The 20,123-nt window shown below is 39.7% G+C and overlaps 1 protein-coding gene across 1 annotated transcript; it reads right to left on the bottom strand.

Moving 5' to 3' along the window:
* Positions 1–4,016: 4,016 nt before the first annotated feature.
* On the bottom strand, positions 4,017–19,150 carry FBXL3 (F-box and leucine rich repeat protein 3). Its single transcript, XM_082050607.1, has 5 exons — positions 18,962–19,150; positions 14,187–14,550; positions 11,765–11,887; positions 10,069–10,240; positions 4,017–5,971 (listed from the first exon to the last, which is right to left on the bottom strand). The coding sequence occupies exons 2-5, from the start codon at positions 14,547–14,549 to the stop codon at positions 5,328–5,330; spliced, it is 1,302 nt and encodes a 433-aa protein (XP_081906733.1). The 5' UTR covers position 14,550; positions 18,962–19,150; the 3' UTR covers positions 4,017–5,327.
* Between the last annotated feature and the right edge of the window lie 973 nt (positions 19,151–20,123).

Below are 20,123 nucleotides of genomic sequence, written 5' to 3'. Positions count from 1 at the left end.
AGAGAGCAATCTTCACTTTCTTTGATTTTCTCAAGTTGCTTGTTCTAAGGTTCAGAACAAGGAGCCAACTGTTCAGACTGAACGCACAGCCAGACGGAAATAAACTCCACTGGCACCAACTGCATTTCTGTAAGAGGTGCAGTTGTTGAAGTTGACTAATTATCACACTGAAGATATTAATAGTTTCACTAACATTTAGATGGCAGTTAGCAAGTGCAGTGCTCTCTTGTAGGCAGAATCCAGAATCCTTGAATTAGGCCGATAGAGACAGACCCAAAGTAACACCGAGGTGATGCGTAGGCTACCTCTGGGAAGTTCAGACAAGCCCAGAATAGATCCATAAAGATTACACTTTTGTCACTTAAAAAGCGAGTGTTAGCAACATCTAACTGGAGAAGACTTCTGCTCTTCCACTTACAATGGAGTCTAAATTGTAAATCTAAAGCATAACCCCCCCCCTACCATCAGCTGCTGATTGCAAATTAGCAAAATTATATCATGAAAAGAGACTTCACCAGCCATCACGTTTTCAGCCTAGGGTGAACTGATAGAACTAAAATTATTGACTCACAGATGTCCTGAGTTGGAAGGGACCCACAAGGAGCATCAAGTCCAACTCCTGTCCCTGCATGCGACAACCCCAAAATTCATACCGTGTGTCTGAGGGTGTTGTCCAATTGCTTTTTGAACACTGTCAGGCTTGGGGCTGTGACACCTCCCTGGGGAGCCTGTTCCAGTGCTCCACCACCCTCTGGGTGAAGAACCTTTTCCTCATGTCCAACCTAAACCTCCCCTGGCACATCCTCCTGACATTCCCTCAGGTTCTATTGTTCGTCACCAGAGAGATCAGCGCTTGCCCCTCCTCCTCCCCTTGTGAGGAAGCTGTAGCTGCCATGAGGTCTCCCCTCAATTTCCTCCAAGCTGAACAGACCAAGTGACTTTAGCTGCTCGTCATATGGCTTCCCCTCCAAACCCTTCACCAATGTCATGGTCCTCTTCTGGACACTCTCCAGTAGCTTTATATCTTTTTTATACTGTGGCACCCAGAACTGCACACAGTGCTCCAGCGAAAGAATCATTATCTCCGATGTCACAGTTCAAGTTTAGTATTAGTGGTAGACTCAGTCATTGGGGTTCTGTGATTAAAAGCTATTATGATGACTGAGACTCCTGTAAGGAATTTTCCAAGTGATACTATGCCATCTACAGTAACATAATTAAAAAAAAAGGCTATAAAACAGCGTAATGTGGAACAATCTAACTTGGAGGGCTCATGTCACCATTAAGATTCAAGAGCCTGTGAAGGGCTCGATGCTGCAGGCCATGGGAGAAGGGACTGTTGTAAAGCCTTCCTCCTTCCTGCTGCATCCAGGCTGTTCCAGAGTGCAGAGAAAAGCTTTTGGGTGCCCCAGCCTCCAGGGGGAGAAAGGAGCCAGCCAGCAGGTAGGTCTAACAGGACTTCCAACCCAGATTCTCTGTTAATGTGAGATTTCAGCTACAGAATTAGGAAATCAACCCTTTTCCTCCTTTCTCCCTTCCAGCCTTTGTTTGGGGGAGGGTTTCAGGGACAGCACTTTCTCTCTTAAATCTTGCTCCAGATTACAGAGTTCTTTATGTTCTATCCATACCAAGATGATACAACATATAAAGTACAATACAAGGAATCACAAGAATATTTCTCTTTCCTCACATAACAAACAATGACAGCTGATCTTTGTGCAGGATTGTGCTAAAATGAGAAACTATGAGTTTTCTATCATGCTGCAAGACTGGAAGGAACAGGTATTTTCCTCTGAAAGGTCCAAAACTGTCACAGTTTCTCAACATCTTGCAAGGAAATGCCATCTTACAAAAGCTGAGGTGGATGACAGAGCAGAAAGCACACCCCAGTCTCCGTTTCAAAGCATATGAACTACAACCACCGGTAAGAAAGAAGAAAAACCCAACAGAAAGGATGAACAGATGAAGGTTAATCTAAGGCTAATTGTGGTTTCACTGTCCTAGTTTTGATACTATTCAAGTTCAATCGTATCTCCAAGGAACTAGTTTCTACAGTACCTGTATTTTAGAAAAATTAATTTACAGTTTGTAGTCTGAAGTTCTGAGTCCCTTTAAGATTTCACAGATTTCCTCATTAAATCAACGCTCCAGTTTTAGGTACAGCAGCAGCACCACTTACCTCTTGCCATTCTGTGTGCAACCAACTAGACCAGCCAAAGATCAAGACAGATCTCTCTGAAGTAACATAATGAAGTTGAGGTTGTAGTTGGGCCTGCTCCAAATATAGAGGCCAAGATGAACCCAGCTTTATATACACAGGAAATTAACTTGGTGCACATCAAACCACAATTGAAAAGATACAGCTAATTTATACCTACGTAGTTAGATCAGTTTGTACATTATTAGTGAAAGTTTCTGCCTAAAAATCCCTCAAAAAACAAACAAACAAACCCAATTAAACAAGTTTGTAGCTTTAGGTAAATCGCAGGAAACTATAACAGCTGCTTTTAAATTACTCAACTTTCCACTTTTGATACAATCTCTTATTGTGAACTTGCACAGCTGGCCGGGATTACCCCAGCTGTTCAGCATCAACAGCTTTCAGGGGTAATTTTATATCCAAACACAGAAGTGAGGTGCCACTTGTGTTCAGAGATAAGATTTACCACTACACACATCAACAACTCCTACACAAAACTGTGTTATCTTCTTCTGAAAACAACAAGAAATAAAGGTGAACCCAGTGAACACTATTTTATACAGCTATAAGACACCTGTGTTTATGTTTCTAGTAAACTTCATGATAGTCTGTGGTATTCATTACTACTCATATAATGGATTACACGGATTCATTTTTTCCAACGTGTAGAAGGCAAAATAAGAATTGTATGAGATTTGCTAAAAAGGAGCACTGCGACTTTTCCTGAAGATACATAGAATATAGACTTGCCTGGGAAGTTTGTTTTATAGCCAAATTATCTGAGCTAAGGATGCTGTAATTGGTGTAAAAAAACTGCAGACCTTCAGAGGAAGAGAGAGACAACTGCTTTCAAGTGGTTTTCTTATCCTTAGAACATTCTGATAATTGTTAAAATACTGTGTTGCATCTACGAAAGACTTCTTAAAGTCTATGCAAGACAACAGAGCAGTTCCACTAAAACTACGCATAAAGCCTTCAACTACTAACATGTTCCCCACCTTGGCACCTGACAGAGGTCTCTCTGAGCAGCAGAACGCTGAGCCTCAAAGCCTTAATTCCAACATCGAGGGAACTCGGGTACTTTGGTTGCATCTTGCTTTTTGGTTATTGCCACCACCACAGCAGCGAGCAACAGACCAACTTACCTTGCCAACGTCAGGACACCAGCAGTCAGGGTCCAAAGAGGTTTTAGCTGCATTACTAATGATATTACTTCGCACATTAGTTTAGTTTAGTGAAAACAGGTCCTCTTCATGAGATTAGTAGCGTTACTCCACCTTTACCATGCGGGCAATTCCAAGAGTCAGAATATAAAAAACACTGAGCTTTTTTACTTTTACGGACTAAGTATATTGACACCTTTTATACAAATAAAAGCAAATGATAGTATTACATTAATTTAACAAATTCTAATACAAAAAAATTGCGTATTTCAATTTTAAAGCTCTACAGAAACATACAGCTCCCCAATAAAGATGTCCAGTCCGCTGAGCAATGTTTGCTCAAAATATAGTTATGAACTTAAATATGCTCATAAGTGTATTACACTTAAACTATACATTTGGAGAAACATTACTGAAATCAGAAATGAAGAAAATCTACTTATATTACCAGCACTAGCTGAACAGCTCAGGTGAGAAGCGGCCAGCAGGTAAGTGCAGCACAGCCCACAGCTGGCACAGCTCTGCCTTGCTGGTGGCCGACAGCACCTTTCCAACACATTCAGCAGTCGCATGAATACTTTAGTGTTACTGATCAATAATGTGAAAGAAAATAACGTAACTGTTGGCGGTAAAAAATGAAACCACAAGCCACATCCAGATCACAGGCAAAACGTTGCCTACACCACCTACAGACAAAAAACTTTCTTTAATAAAACTGATTTACCAAATATTCAAAACAAATTTTTGTCTATTGCTCTACTTCACGCAAGTTTACTACTTTTAGGTTTTTAAATATTATGAAATGATTCAACTAGCTGAAGTAAAGATATACAAAATGATCATCTATCATTCACTTTATACATAAACATTTCTGAAACAGATTTACACTATACAATTAGTTTATACAGCTTAAGCAACTGTTACAATGTCATTTCTCTCAAATTGAAAGCAGCCAAAAGGCCTAAGATTTTTGTTAAAAGGTTCTTGCTCACCATTCAGATTTTAACTTTCTTGTCTCACACTGCTCACATGCATGTCATCACATTTAGCACTGCAGGGTTCATTTAATTACCTATACATTATTCCATCTAACAGTATGCTGCAAAACCGGTTAACGTGCAAGAAAAGCTCATTAGCTCCAATGTCTTTTTAAATACAACGTATCTACATTTTCCCCCAGAATGCTTTCGCTTCCTGAGCTAGACATAAAATACCTTAAAACAGGTTTAGATGCAGATCTGAAACCCCATAAGCGAACTACGTTAAAACGCATAGAGGACAAAAGAAAAAAACAAAACAAAACAAAAAACCCCCACACTTTTGATAGCTTGCACTACTATTTCTTTGCACTGCAATACATTTTAGATGAATCTAATAGTCTGTTCAATAAGGTAGTAAACTTATAGTTTAGACAATTAAAATATTACTATTGTTGCATATTGCTCTTGCCTTTTATATACAAGAATGTGTATATTTCACAGCCTACTAAATACTCCTTTTAATCTGGCCTTCTAAGTGGCTGGATTTAGAAATGCTACAGTCTGCAACAGAAGCATGCCATTTCAGTGGGGTTTTGTTTTTTAAGACCAAATCTGATTGTGTTCAATACCAGTATCTAAGTTAAAGAAGGACAGCATATTAAAACTGATATTTTGCAGGTACATTTCAATATTTTAAATACATTTTTTATTTCCATAAAAGTCTGAGGTCACGGTTAATGAAAAAGAACAAATCCAGAATAAAAAACAGATTTGTGCATGGATGAAAATGGGTTTTGGAGCTATTTCTATTTTTGACTCTGGAGTTCATAAATTGTTTTGGAATGAAAAATTAATTTTCTAATCAAACAATTAAGTAAATTACAGTAAAAATTGTAGTATTAAATAAGCGTATACAGTAAATTGCAATATGGTCAGCTTGGGTTTAAGGTGCTATTCCATCCGCCCGCAAGTCTTTTAAGGACTTTACCACGTGGGCATCATGTCCGGGAACCAGACTCTACCAAGATGCTTTGAAACTTCCCAATGAATCTGTTCTAAGCTGTATTTCTGATCAGGAATCAAAACTTCCTCCATAATAGAAAGCTGAGAGAGACGACCGCCACACATCTTCACAAACTCAACAAAGGCACTGCAAGAGACTTCACACTCTCCTAGGCCAACGGCTGACAGATACTTGCAACGTTCCGCAATACGGATCAGCTCCTCATCCAGCGGCCGCAATCCATTGGCGCACACCACCAGTTCAACTAGCCGAGGACAAGTCATCCCAACGCGGCCAAGTACGTCTTTGCTTACCGATCTTCCAAAGTACAGGTGAGTGACAGGTATTTCGTAACGAAAGAACGGGTCAAACTCTTCTTCGTACAAGAAAAAATACATTACTAAATTTACTTTGGGAGAGTGCTTGATGAAAGCGTCCCAGCTGCTCTTCTGAATTGTGTGGAACTGAGTCTGTCCAGGATTTTCACTGACAACATCGATGCGCAAGTGTTCTAACCTGACATGTTTCTCAGAGGACAAAGCAAGCAGAAGCTCATCGCTCAGCAGGTGGTAGTTCAGCGCCAATTCACGTAAACCATGACACTGGTCAGCCACGCAAAGGATACCTGGGAAAAGAGAACAGTATGTAAAGGGTTACACAGATACATATACTAGTAACTGAACAAGAAACGTTAAGAGTGAGTTTGTTTTGTGTGTCAAGAGGGTGCAAAGACCACATATTTCAACATGCAATCAAGACCTAATTTCAAAACAAAATCGTACTGGGAAACCAAAACATGAATCTTTTTCGCATAAGCATGGTCTTGTGACTTCTTTGTATATGTATCTTACCCCGTAGGTGCACTACGCAACAACATCGCTATTTTGCTAGGGAAACATAAAGAAGTTAACACATTGCATTGTATACTTTCCTGTGGGAGTTGATTCTCATGTGACAAATATATAAATAGCATACTCTGACTGTTCTGCCCTGTTGTAAGAGCATGTATACTTAACTTCATGTTTCTAAAAGGGGCTTACTCATAATAAAAGTATTTCCCTAGCTTGGTCTAGAAGACCTGCTGTCCTCCTCTGCTGTTCTCTGTCACCTGAGGAAGGCAAACATCAAATGAATGCTAGATTTTAATTAAATACAGAACTTGCTGCTGTCAGTATTCGTTCTTTCTAGTGAAGTGTAAATATTGAAATTTGGAAAAGCAACAGCAAAAGAGTGAAACAGTAAAAACTGGAAGTGGTAATTCCTAGAACAGCTAGTTTCAGACTCTCCCTTTAATGAATCAATATAACCTGCTGCTCACAGAAGATAAAGACATTAACAAAAAGAATTCAGTTCAGTCTGTAAGGTTTCCACTCATCATATTTGCAGCTACAAGCCATGGTATCATACTGCTAACAGTACTTCAAAAAAAAAAAAAAAAACAAAAAAAAAACGACAAAACACACACACAACAAAACCCAACCACAACAACGACCCACAAACAAACAAAAAACACCCCAAAAATCAAAAAGCACACAGGCCTCTGTATTTTCATGTGACCCAGAAAACTGTGTGAAATTCAGGATACGGTCTTTCCATTAATAAAGGACATGAGAATGTAGCATCTAATATAAAACTGAAAAACCTGAGCTCAATACACCACAGCTTTGACACAGGGGGAATAAATACAGAAAGACAGCAGTGATATTAAGATGCAGTTATTAAACTTAGAAGCCTATACAGAGCCTAAAAACACCTTCTCAAAAAAAAAAAAACCCACAACCCTGTAAAAATATTGCATTAATATATACACCAAAAAAGTATTTATTTTCCACCTGAGGATCTTCAAGAACACATGCCCTTCTAACAATATCAAATACTGTAATTTCAAATATAAAAAGTCTGTCAGATGAATAAAAAACCCCCAGTATTTAGGTAAACAGAATTTTAACCCAACTCCTATAGCAACTATTTCCTGTAAAAACAGTTTATAAGCATTCTCCTTGTTTCATTCAGGGGGCAGGGGATGGCATCCAAGATGAAGTGAAAATCCAGTTGTTGTGTACCTTCTACACATGCCAGAGATCATTTCCAGTCCTTAAATCATAACAGTTATTCTTACAGCAATACTCCACTCCTGCAACACATATTATGACCACTCCCTTTACGCAAACTCAGGCACGCTGCTCCACAATAACTAGGTCTGTTGACGCATTAAATATTTTAAAGAGAGTTTCAAGATTGATGTTTTTGTTTCATCACTACACAGTTTCAGAAAACAACTTGCTACAAATTTAGCATCCAAAGCAGCTTGTTGTCCAGACTGCCATTCTTCAACAAATAATCTTTGTTAACTGTGAGGGTACATTATTGACTAGTGCAACACAACAAGGGAAGAACAGGGGTTCAACTTGCTGCGTTTTTTTATTGGTCTAAGACTGGATATCCACATCGCATACTGTCAATTAAATAATGTATCCTGCATATAGAACTGACAATGAATACAGTGTAAACAGTTACTGGAGAGCCTGCCTGGAGCCTGTGCTGTTCACAGAACATCCCCAGGCACTACCTAAACCTTTGTGACACAGAGAGGTAAATCGCTCTGCTATCATACAGCACAGATTTGGACTAAAAAAAAAAAAAAAAAAAAAAAAAAATAAAAAAAAAAAATCCCTCAACTAAACTGCTGATGCAGACACACCCCACATCCACCATTCTCTTCTACCTCCCCATTCAAAGGGAAACAACCTCCCCATTCAGAGCAGAAACACAGGCCTTACAGAAAGGCTTTCAGTTCCCTCTGTTCCAATAGCTAACACTTCAGGTAATAAACAACAGCACATCAATGCAGATTTTAAAAATAACCATTGTTTTGTTTTACAAAGTACTGTTGCAGTTCTAATGCAAGTTACAGTTCATATGGTTAACAGCAATCAAAGAAGCTACCAATATGCTCACAAAGATCAGAAATATATAACTGCCTTTGTTTCTCCAGCCCAAACCCAAACAGGCCTCTTTATCTTTGTACAGTAATTTAGGGATTATTTAGAGCATCCTTTGTAAGAAATTCAGAGTTTAATATGAATCCTTTTTCTTTATTCCTGCAGTAGTGGAGTCTCTCTTGCACTACTTGCATTAGTCTTCCCTGTCATTCACTAACAAATTTCTTAAGCACTAAACTAGTAACGAGCATTTCTGACCACCCAACTGCAATCTGAAGGCCTGTTTCACTATTTTAAGTGCATCGATAAGTAATTAGTTTTGCATAACTCATGGCCCTTTTCGTTCAACTGAGGTTTTTCCACATTTATAGCAGCCCGCTAATTATAATATTCCCATTTGAAAAAAATCCAAGTAAGTCTCAGGGCTCACAGTTTCTCACTTTCCTTCAAGAGTACCGTTTTTTGAAGCCTGCATGCTCTGCAGCCAAGTATCCACATAATGGCTCATTTAGTTTGTTCCACTTTTTTCTCTATCACAGGGCACACCCATACCCAAATTAAGCAACCAAGTTCTCCTGCCTTTTGCTGAGCATTCTTGGGAATTGCTTTCTTTTCCTAGCTAAAAATTACTGCTGAAGCAGCCTGTTCCTCCTGAAGGACACAGTATGGCTCCCGTACTTCTCAGACACAAGGATTCTCAAAATTTAATTCAGAAAAACAGTCTCTCAAGCTAACGACCCCCTATCTATGATTACAAAGCTTTGAAGGAAGTAACATTCCAGTGAACACACTGGTGAACACACTGCTGGACAGATCTGCTGTAAAACAAACCAGCATTTTTAGGACTTCTTTATACAAAACCAAACACGATGTTTTTGTTCAAGAGCTACAACTGCAAAAGGTTTTAAGTTCGTGCTTTGTTTGCTATCACTACAGGAACATGGTCTCTGCTACAGTATCATTTTCCACAGATATTAGGAGTCCTGCTGGTGACTTTTACATATGTTTCCACTTATCCTCAGAAGAGGAATTTTACGAAGTTGCCAGCATCTCATTCCTCTTCCACTTCTCAGTGAAAAACTGTTAAGTACTAAGGTGATGGGATGTGAATTAATCTTAAATTTGCTGTGCACTGCATGAACCTTCCAAAAATGTTAATTCTATGAACTTCAACAATCTGAATGCTTTCCTTCTGATACGAGCTGACTTCATTCTTGCTACAAACACACTTAGAGTGTTAATGAAGTATATTTGGTAACGGCAGAAGTTCTGCACAACTCAGTCTAATCTGCACTTCCCCTCCAGCAAAAGATTAAACTGCTTTCTTTCAGAAAGGCTAAACCATAATCCAGGACATTGCAACACTCAAAACCCATACATAATGATCTGCAGAAGAGGAACTCTACTTCCAAATGGCTTAGTTATACTGGAATACTTTAATAGTGCACTACTTCTGCAGTGACTATCAAGTCAATACATACATTTTTAAGTTCCACAAGAGGTTCGTTTTTTGTTCAGAAGGGACACGCTATTTTATTGTTAGCTCAGTAGTCACAAGGCAAGTGGTGAGATGGATGGACTGACAAACAGTTGAATTAGTATTTTGTTCAGTGGCAGTTGCTGTAGATATGCATTCATGCTCACTCTTACCTCAGCCATGTTTTTTCAGGGCTTTAATGGTTTCAGACAGAATTTAAGGCATAAATTAAAAACAAACCACACACACCACAAACAAACAAACAACAAACCCCAAACAATCAAAGAAAACACAGTGGCTTACCAGCTGGAGAAACATGAGGACAACTGCTCATTTTCAACAGTTTGAGTGTGTCGCTGTTGTTAGCCACCAGCACTTTGAGAGATGGATCATCTACTGGTGTATCGTCAATCTTCAGTGAAGAGAGGGATTTGGAGTTTACAAACACCACTGTCAGTGCAGAAATAAAGTGAGACTGGAAAAAAAAAAAAAAAGTTTAAATGAAACAGTAGTATCTGAAATACAATTTCAACGGTTTTACACTTTACACAACAGTTTCGTAAGTGGTCTCAGAAAATTAAACTAACTAACTAACTAAATCACTGCTGGTTCTATATGCCAGTGACAAAATTATTGGAGTGGTAAAGGTCAAAAGACAAATTATGCCTAGAGTTGATTTTGATTCCTTTTGAATATATGTTTTAAAGGCTACATGTGAATCTATTAGGAACAATAAAAGGAAGCCGGTATTTTAGAAGCTTTGAGGCTAAATAAGACAATAGCATGAGTGACCACAAACAATTATTCAGCAAGCTGAATAGGACCATAACATATCCCTCCAGTGAAAACCAAGAGAGCTAAAACAGGATTTAGATTAAGAAATAAAACAATATGCAAGAGCTGAAAGGACAAAGTATTTCTACCACATTTAGACTGTGGAATGTCTTCACTATGTTCAGGTTTGCTTAGAGTCACATCCCAAAGCATATCAAAGAAGGAAAAAAAAGACATACAAAGACTAGTTAAAGATGTGGAAAGCCTCTTTGAAAATTAAGGATTAAAAATACATATTCAAGGGAACTACATGACGTGGCTGTGATCACTGCCAAGGATAACTGATAATCCTTCTGTAGCTAACCTTGCGTAAATCCTATAGCCTACTTCCTTTCCTGAGGCTGTCCCTAGTTCTGTGTTGTCCATGTTGCCATCATCAGCAATGACATCACTCAGATCCAGCTAATAGTCTAGTTGTACCTGGCCCTTCTCATACAAGTGGACTGGATTCAAGAATTAGGGCTGTGAGTCATCCGAGATGTCATTGCCATAGAACAAGCAGCCCAGGCTACCCCAGCCACTCTTCTGCTCCTCAGTAACAGTAAACTTCTACCTCACTAGCAGGAATTATTCTTTAGAAGCACATGTAAAAGATTTGTTGTCTTCTAGACTAGATGCCTTCTAACAAAATCTAATTTTTGGTAAACATGCAAGGTAAAAATCTGACAGAAAATTTCAGAAATACAGTGCACTTTGCCTAAGGATCTGATATATGACTATCTGACAAAGTATTGAAAATCATGATCTTATTGCTTTCTAAAGACAGCTCATTGTTGACACAATCCCTACAGCAAGTCCCATGGATAAAACTCTACCACTCTTTCAATTATAATTGCCTCCTAAAGAGTCCCCACAGTACCACAACACAACTACACAGACATGAATCGTTTGGCCTCCTGACTTGCATCATGTTGCTCACTATTACATTGAGGTCAATAGACAGGAGGATTTAGAAGAACAAGGTCAGGACTACGTTCTCACATGACGCAGAAAATGAGTGAAACCTAAGTATATCATCTCAGTTCCTCCCTTTAACAGAGTTCAGTAATAAAGTTTTCCTTACCAAAGATTCATATTCTTACAATAAAACTTTTCATAAAGTCATAGAAATACTGTATGAACAACTGCCATACTTTGCTATAGAAAAATTTACATACTCAATTACCTTTGGTAAATCCATGAAGCTTGGCCGGGCAGTTGAAATCAGCCCAAGTGTTTTCAGAGAGCAATTCACAAGCTGCGATAAAATATCACAAGCTGCTTCTGCAGACTCCTTGCTACTGTCCACCTTAAAACAAAACAGATTTATTCGTTCAGAAAACACTGCATCAAACACAGTCCTTATGAAAAAGCAGAGTAAGGCAGATACACTTTTACTTTTTTTCCACTTTACCTTCTGACATGTGATGTCATAAAAACCCACAAAACACTTCACTGGGAATGCACCAATGTAATTTTTTTTTCCCCAAATAATACATACCAAAAGTCCAAGATAATTTGCTACAAATTTACCACTCTCCTAAATACTTTGGTAAAATTCAGCATGGTGAGAAGGCAACTAAACAGTTTGTTCCAAGATGTTTTATCCACATCAAATAATAAGCAAGAGGAGGTTCATTTGGGTCCAGAGCCTACCCTACTTCCTCTTTACCTTCTTCCTTATAAAAATGTGGAAATTGTATAAATCCTTTACTGTGTGAAGCTGATTCCTTTTACGATGACTCAGCTCACAACATAGAGCTGCTGAAGAGTTAAGTGCATTATCAGATGAACCTAAAGGATGGGGCCTTCCTCATTAATAACACAACAGATGTGCAATGGATACCCTAAAAAAAAAAAAAAAAATCTTCACTAGTCAGCTTATTACACAATTGAATCACTTAATGTGCCTCCAGTGGATTTCCCTCAACACTCAGATGTTCTTTACAAACAACCTCTTACATACATTAGGCGTGACAACTTTGCAAACCTACGGAATGGTGAAAAGTTTGATCACAACATCAATTTTAAGTCTACCATAACACCCACCACCTTGTCAGTAACTGACCTAAGTCCAACGAATCTTAATTTTCTGCTTGAAAACAAGCTGAAAAACTTACATTTTCAACAACCAAATCTTTCCTTGCCTACATAAAAAAATCCCAAGTTTTCAGCCACTTTCTTGTGATTATCCCTGCAACATTCTGCAACACTGTGAAGGGGCACATGCAAGAAATGACATGGATATCACCCTACCAGTGAAAGGCATCTGAAATCCTTCAGAAACATTTGGTGCAAAGCAACATAGACTGGAGACAGACACTGGAAGGCAATTCCAATACCACTATAAATTTTCTTTATTCAGACACTGATAAAACCCTGCAAACCTTGTGATAACCAGTTTACATCTCATATCGCATCAAGCAGTAGTGATACACATGATCGGGCAGAGCTGCCCCAGCTACCCACACGCAGATGGTTCTACACTAAAACAGACAGATCTCAGAACAACTCATATGTCCACCTTGGTGCAAAGTAATTTCCTTTCCAAATTTGTCACATAGCTGATGCATACATAGTCATGACTGTTTCACAGCACTCTTCCAAAACAGTGGTATGTAAGCCAATATTAAAGGTTTTCCTCTGCTGAACATAATTCCATGACATTAACAAAGCCACTTCTGACCAAACAGTATTTCTCAGCCAAGTACAATCAGTAGATATCACATCCTGTGCAAATACCATGTACTTTTTCAGTTAACTGAAATATAGCTGTGTTGAGTACATGCCACGCGTGGAATATCGCATACAATTCAGTACTAAAACGGCTAGCTGCTTACTAGTAGTACTGAAGTCACTCTTAGTGCACTAGAGGTTTTCTAACCATGAATATTAGATAAAAGTCCCTACAGGATGTGAAACAGGGAAATGCCCGATTTATGTATCCTAATCAAACTTAATTCTGAGGCAGGGACCCACAAGTACACTAGTATTGGAACTGGAGTACATCTGCCCACCCCCTGAGGCAGAATTCTAAGCAGCTAAGATCCTTCAAGAAAAGAGAAAAAAAAGAAGCACCAAATAAAAAAAATCCCAAGCTAATGGAATTAAGGCAACTAAAACATATGTTCAGAACTGTTATTCCAAGTTTTGGTCCTGAAAATATATCCAAATAAATAAATTAATTGGCAGATAACCTCTATGTTTATAAGCCCATTTAGAAAATCCATTTCTTCAGTATACTAGGCCTGAGAACAAGGCGTACCCCGCTGAGAGCTGGCATATTTCTTTTTAAATAACTGGCAAACCTAACCACAGAAATAACACTGTAAGCCTTTCCTAACATTTAGTCATGTTTTTTTCAGCATGTTAAAATCTTTTGATCACAATTGTCAACCACCACTTACAAATATTTCAGTTACTGACATTAATTAAACCACAGTTCTCATGTTTTGATATTTATACAGATGAACCATCAAAACTGCCTCCAAAGTATTAGGGATATTTCCTTAAAACATTCTAAATAAAATGCAGGAAAAAAGAGCCAAGTTTAACAAATGCTTTTATTTTTATAGGATTACTTTTAAAAAGCCTCCAAAATACACTACCTTGAAGCTTACATACTGCAGGTGATTGGAATGCCTCTTTATTATTTGCTTGATGAGTTCAGGATGTGTAGCCCTCAAATAAGAGGTAGCTGGTTGATTCAGTTCAAACTCAAAACACCTCCAGAGATCAGGCATATGAAACACCTGGTTCCAGCTTCGACAGACCTGAGATGCATGAGCACGATCCAGAAGGGGCAAGTACTGAAATACCTGCAGGATAATGTCTTGAAGCAGGTTTGCCCAGTCGGGACTCTGTGTAACTACAGTTTTCTCATCTAAGACCTTGTGTCTCTTGAATTCTTTCTCAGTTGTCTCTTCAGATGAGCTGCTGTTGGCCTCATTGGTTTTCCTTCCTCGTTTCATTCTACAAAAAGAATAATAACAAAAATTGTATATATTTTGTAAATGTAGGAGAGCTAAGAACAATAATATTAATAGAAAACTGCACAGGTGAAAAAGCATGTTTTCCTGTAACCACACTTTTGCAGTTTTTCTTCTCTATATGAAGGACAAAACCCCAAGTAACAACAAATTTGAAGTGGTAATCTAAAAATAACATAATCTGAACAGATATCTTTAATATTACTTATTTAATCATTAACAGTGCCAATCCATTTATGAGTCACTCTCCTTCCAGTGCTTCACTTTTGTGTTTGAGAAGACTTTGGACCTAATTTATTTTACCATTTTGCTGATTATCGCTCTACTTTCCTACTAATGGAAAGATATTTTCTAAACAATTTTGTGAAGACTGACACTGATATTGCTGCCTGGGTCCTATTTACCAGAAACAACATTTGAAACTGTGGAAGGTAAAAGAAAGTAAATAATGACTGTATGCACGTTTGTAGGCATTGCATCTTGCAGATGTTGTGTCTGCCCAATCTATTTTTATTCCCAGACAGGAAGAACCTTTATTTTTTTTAAATTTATTTTTAAAAGGTTACTTCAACATGCACCTATTTTGAATTAGTATCCTTAAAAACATATTTCATCAAGAATGCTGGTGTGCTTTCATTTTTCCAACTAACTAGCAAACAAGCATTATGAAAGTAACAGTCTGCAAGTTTCAATAAAAGAAAAGTTTACAGAAGAGTCAGCAAACCTTCTTCAAATTAATACTAAATTCAGCAAGTCTGAGGCAAAAGGTTCTCTCATTAGAAGTAGCATATACTTCTGCGACAGCTGTCACACACACATTCTACCTTATATTACATTCCTAAGAGGAAAAAAAAAAACCCTCACCACTACATACAGCCAAAATAAATCCAGCACTGGGTTTTGACCAAAATGCGTTCTTTTGTACACGCCATCTTACAATTGAACTTAGCATCCCATCATTTATTTTTAAACACTTCAATGAGATGCACATCATGTCCTAAAGGATCCACAAGACCTCACACTAGACAACAAAACACTCACTCTAGTCTCTAAAAAGCTAAGAGAATCCGGAGGTGGGCTGGGCTTTATACGTCTAAGCACCTCCCTGCCCCAGTGATTGCTATAAGATAAACATGGGCTTCATACACAGCGAAATAATTCTGGTTTAACACTCAAGTACAATTACACATATAAGATTATCATATGCCCAGTTAATTTGGGACCCAGACAATTAAGTTTCCCTGCTATGTACCGCAACTACGTAAAAGTGTAGAAGTCCTTTCTAAAACAAAGTGTAATATGCTAGATATACAAGTGAAAAAATATATACTGTTTATCATCCAATGCATCATACATTATTTTCTCAAAACCAGCACCTCCTTACCTATCTTTAAAACACTTTAATCCTACCTACTCACATGACAAAAGCAAAGTATCACTTAAGGTCTGAAGCCATTCATCAAATGATGTAAACAAACCTGAACATGAAAGACTGAAGAACAGAATTTGTCTTTTGATTTTTTTCAACTTCATTTTTCAATCCCAGTAGCACCTTAGGGCAAGCAAAAGGTGAAAACACTATGGGCAAAAATCTCTAATTGCTTCCTGAGAACTACTTACTGTGACTCACAGATCGTGACTATGAGACTAAGCAAAACACGACTCCTGTGCTGAAACAAGCTTTACACCAGAGACAGTGATCTGTTGCTGAGCCACTAACTTCACTGGCAGAGAAGCAAGAAAACTGCATAGTGACTTAGAACGATCTGCAACTAACAAAAACATGAAGGAACTGGATTTTGCAACTGTGAAAACTGAATAATTAAAAAAACAAATCAAGAAATAGATTAGCAAATCCACTGCAAACCTATAATGTTTGTGTTTGAGATAACTGCTAAGCATAGTTCAAGAATATTATTTCTAATAAGCTAGTCTGAAATGCAGTATTTTATTTAAACTTCAGGCTAAACAGATAGTTCGAACAACTAGGTCATAATGAGCAATTACCATACGCAAGCTATTCACTTGCCAAATTTGGGGTTACATGTTTGATATCTTTAAGTCTTTCCAAAGCCATCTTTTGCTCATCTGTAAAAAACTACACAAGGCAACTTTTAGACTGGGCTCTCCAAGTCTTCCTCTACAGAGATCCTTCCTCATCTTTTGCTAATAAGGTAATGTATCTGCCTAAGTTTTCCAGAATAGGTAGGCTACTTTTATTACTGCATTAGGGGGGTCAAGTTCTGGATTTTCTCCCTTATCACATTATAGGGGCTACTGTGCAGGTACAGTAGAGTTGATTCACATACACAGCATATATATTATAATTGATCTTTCCAGAAACATGAGCACTACATCTGACACTTTTTTTTTTTTTTTTTTCTGTTTTAGGAAAAACAAACAAACAAACAGGAGTGAGCTGCCACTGACAAAACTGTATGATTTTTCAGCCGGAAAAATAACCTCTGAGATATGGCTGGTAGAAGTGGACCAGATCATCAACGGCCAACTTACAAGTTGCATGTCTGAGCTAACTTCGATAAGTTCTAAGTAGTTAATATATGCCAGTTACAGATCAACCCTGAAGTTGTGGATACTATCTGAGGTTTTTATAGACAGAGACAGAGAAAAGAGACAACACAGCCATCACTAGAGCTATAGCGACGATGAATTTCAGGTAAAGTCTTCCAAGAAAATAAGATGTTGTATATTCTAAGACTTGAAAAGTAGGGGATGGGAAAAGACAATTCCAGTTAATTTTCTTTTGTTACTGACATGTTGGATGTTCCTGTAACTGAAAAGAGAGAATAATCCTAAGTTTTCAAAAATACTGCCATGTGGAACTTCTGCAAAACAGAAAAAGAAAAGCCTACACTCAAGACTAAAACCTGATTTTAACAATTATATTACTGTTTTGTCATCTAATTTCTAATTAATTTGTTCAACTAATTTTTGTTATCTTGCTTCAACATTTATTGGAATAGCTTTTTAAAAACATAACTGGTTCCAACCTCTTAACATGCCTAACAATAAAACAAATACAAAATTTAAATAATGCATATTTGTCTATAAAAGTCTGCAGAATAACCTAAAAATTATGTATATAAAAATGCCACTTAAGAGAGTAAACCTTTCTGCAAATTTAATATAGGAACAGACAAATGCAATTAGGCAGTTCAGTTCACTTTGTTTTATGTATCTGATAGTCTAAAGCTCTAACCATTTTAAATCCAAGGCCCACAGAAATAACTTTTCAACGAGGAAGACACTGGTGTGAAATTCCATGTTTACGTATTAGTGTACAGGTACAACCTATTTCTCAAACAATGATTGTTTATCACTTCAACACTTGAACCATCAATCTTGCTTTTAACTCCCTCCACCATACTCAGGACACACTCACTTATTGTTGATCGTTTTTTCCAAATTGCTGCAACTTTGCTTTAAAATCTAAGATCTTGACAGAAAGGAGAAAAAAACAAACCAACCAACCAACACCCCCCAAAACAAAACCAAACCAACCAAACAAACAAAAAAAAACCCAAACAACACTCCCCTCCCCACCCACAAAACAAAAAAAAATAGAAAATCAAAACCAATCCCCAAAACAGCCCACAACTCTACTAGGACAGAAAGCTGTGCGAAATCAGGATGCCTGACTCCTTAAGATTTTCCAAGGAAATTTCTCAACCTATTATAATAGCTTCTTTCTGAACTCCCCATCTGGGCACAACCCACGCCCCCTTGTTTGCAATACAGTCACGTTCAACCATAACCACATAGTTCAGTCATCAAGTAGGAGGAGGAGCCAAGCACACGCTTAACACTGTTTTTATTGCTGAAGAAGATGCAGACCTTATCCGGAACACAACAGCAGTCAAAAACCCCAACCAACCAACAACTAAGAACAACCGTTCACGGCTGTTTATACCCTGCTGATAACGCCTGGTCACGAATAAGTGTAACTGTGCTCGCTGCGTTTCTTACACCTCAAGTAAGGCTGCTCCTGAAATAAAAGGAGTGCGTGCACTGATGGGAGGAACACTCCGAACGAGGGGGTGACCCCCCCCCCAACCCTAATCCGCCAAGAACAGCCAGCTCTGCTGAAAACAATGCAAAGTTTACAATGTATTACTGTTGTTACGAGAGAGCTGCGAGGCAGCGATACTGTATGGATGCCGAGGGTGAGTTTTAAGCCCCGCTCCTCCCGGAGAGGCTTCACCTCGGGCGCGGCTCCTCCCGGCCCAGCCCCAGCGCGGCGCCGCGGGGCTCTGACAGCCCCAAGCCCTGCCGCCCCCACCGCTCCGACCTCCTTCTCCTCCCTGCATCTGCAGCTCAGCCGCGGTCCGAAGGAAAGTCCCGCCGCGCCGCCCGCCCCCGGCCAGTCCCTTCACCTGGCGGCTCCCCTGCTGCGCTTCGCATTAACCGGGACTCGGGCCGCGCTGCCGCTCCGGCCACATCAGCTCCCTCCGCCGAAGCCGACCCCAGCGCCTCCTTCGCCCGGCCGTCCGTCCCGTCCCACCCGTGTCGATGCTCCCTTCCCTCCCACCCCTCTCTCTGTTTACTTCCAGCAGCGGAAGCGACGCAAAGCGGCCAAGATGGCGGCGGGCCCCCTCCCTCGCGCGCTCTCGCGCTGCAGACCCGGGCGGGAGGCGGCACGAGCGAGGAGGGAGGGGGGGTGCGCGCGCCTCGGGGGCGGGGCTGCTTGTGCCAACGGCCGCTCTGCCGCCGTTACAGAGTCGCAGTCACAGAGTGGTTGGGGTTGGAAGAGACGTCTGGAGATCGTCTAATCCAACCCACCTGCTAAAGCAGGTTCACCCAGAGCAGATCGCACAGGAATGTGTCCAGGGGGGGTTTGAATGTGTCCAGAGGAGACTCCACAGCCTCTCTGGGCAGCCTGTTCCAGTGCTCTGGCACCCTCAGAGTGAAGAAGTTTCTCTTCATGTTCAGATGGAACCTCCTGTGCTTCAGTCTGTGCCCGTTGCCCCTCATTCTGTTGTTGAGCACCACTGAAAGGAGTCTGGTCCCATCCTCTTGACACTCACCCTTGAGATATTTATAAGCATTGATGAGATCCCCTCTCAGCCTTCTCCAGGCTGAACAGACCCTGCTCCTCTCTCAGTCCCCTGATCTGGAGCGGATTTCTGTTAATGCGGAACTGTGGTGCCCACTCCTGCTGAGTGCAGCGGCTGCTGGGGAAAGGGCTTGTTCTGCCATCCTCTTCCTGCCTTCCTGGCTTGGCCAAGACTCCAAACACTAACCGCCTCCTGCCTCAGTGTACATGCCATCACCAGGCCGCTTTTCCCAGCTACTGCACTGCAGGGTGGCAAGGCCGGGGCTGCCTGGAGGCATCGTAGTCACGTGCTCGATGGTCAGGAAAGGGAGAAGTGAAATCTAGAAAAAACACTGAGTGTAATACTGGCAGAGGTGCTGGATCTTCATCACTGACAGAGCCAATTGTCGCAGTAATTTGAAAGCCCCATGTCAGGCTAACCTTCGGAATAAGAGCATGTGTTTTATAAGCACAAGTGTGATGAGCAGCGGCTGAGGGAACTG

The sequence above is a fragment of the Streptopelia decaocto genome, assembly GCF_964273445.1.
Source record: "Streptopelia decaocto genome assembly, chromosome: 1".
Classification (NCBI taxonomy): Eukaryota; Metazoa; Chordata; class Aves; order Columbiformes; family Columbidae; genus Streptopelia; species Streptopelia decaocto.
The sequence above is the reverse complement of the archived record's forward strand: the minus strand, read 5'-3'. Positions and strand labels throughout refer to the sequence as shown.

What these genes read in the sequence shown, in the direction of transcription:
- FBXL3 (XM_082050607.1), bottom strand. Translation starts at nt 14,549, where the DNA reads ATGAAACGAGGAAGGAAAACCAATGAGGCCAACAGCAGCTCATCTGAA. An exon ending in TGCAGTATGTAAGCTTCAAG is followed by an intron (nt 11,888 to 14,186) that starts GTAGTGTATTTT and finishes TTTTGTTTTAAG; the next exon opens with GTGGACAGTAGCAAGGAGTC. An exon ending in TCCTCATGTTTCTCCAGCTG is followed by an intron (nt 5,972 to 10,068) that starts GTAAGCCACTGT and finishes CTCTTTTCCCAG; the next exon opens with GTATCCTTTGCGTGGCTGAC.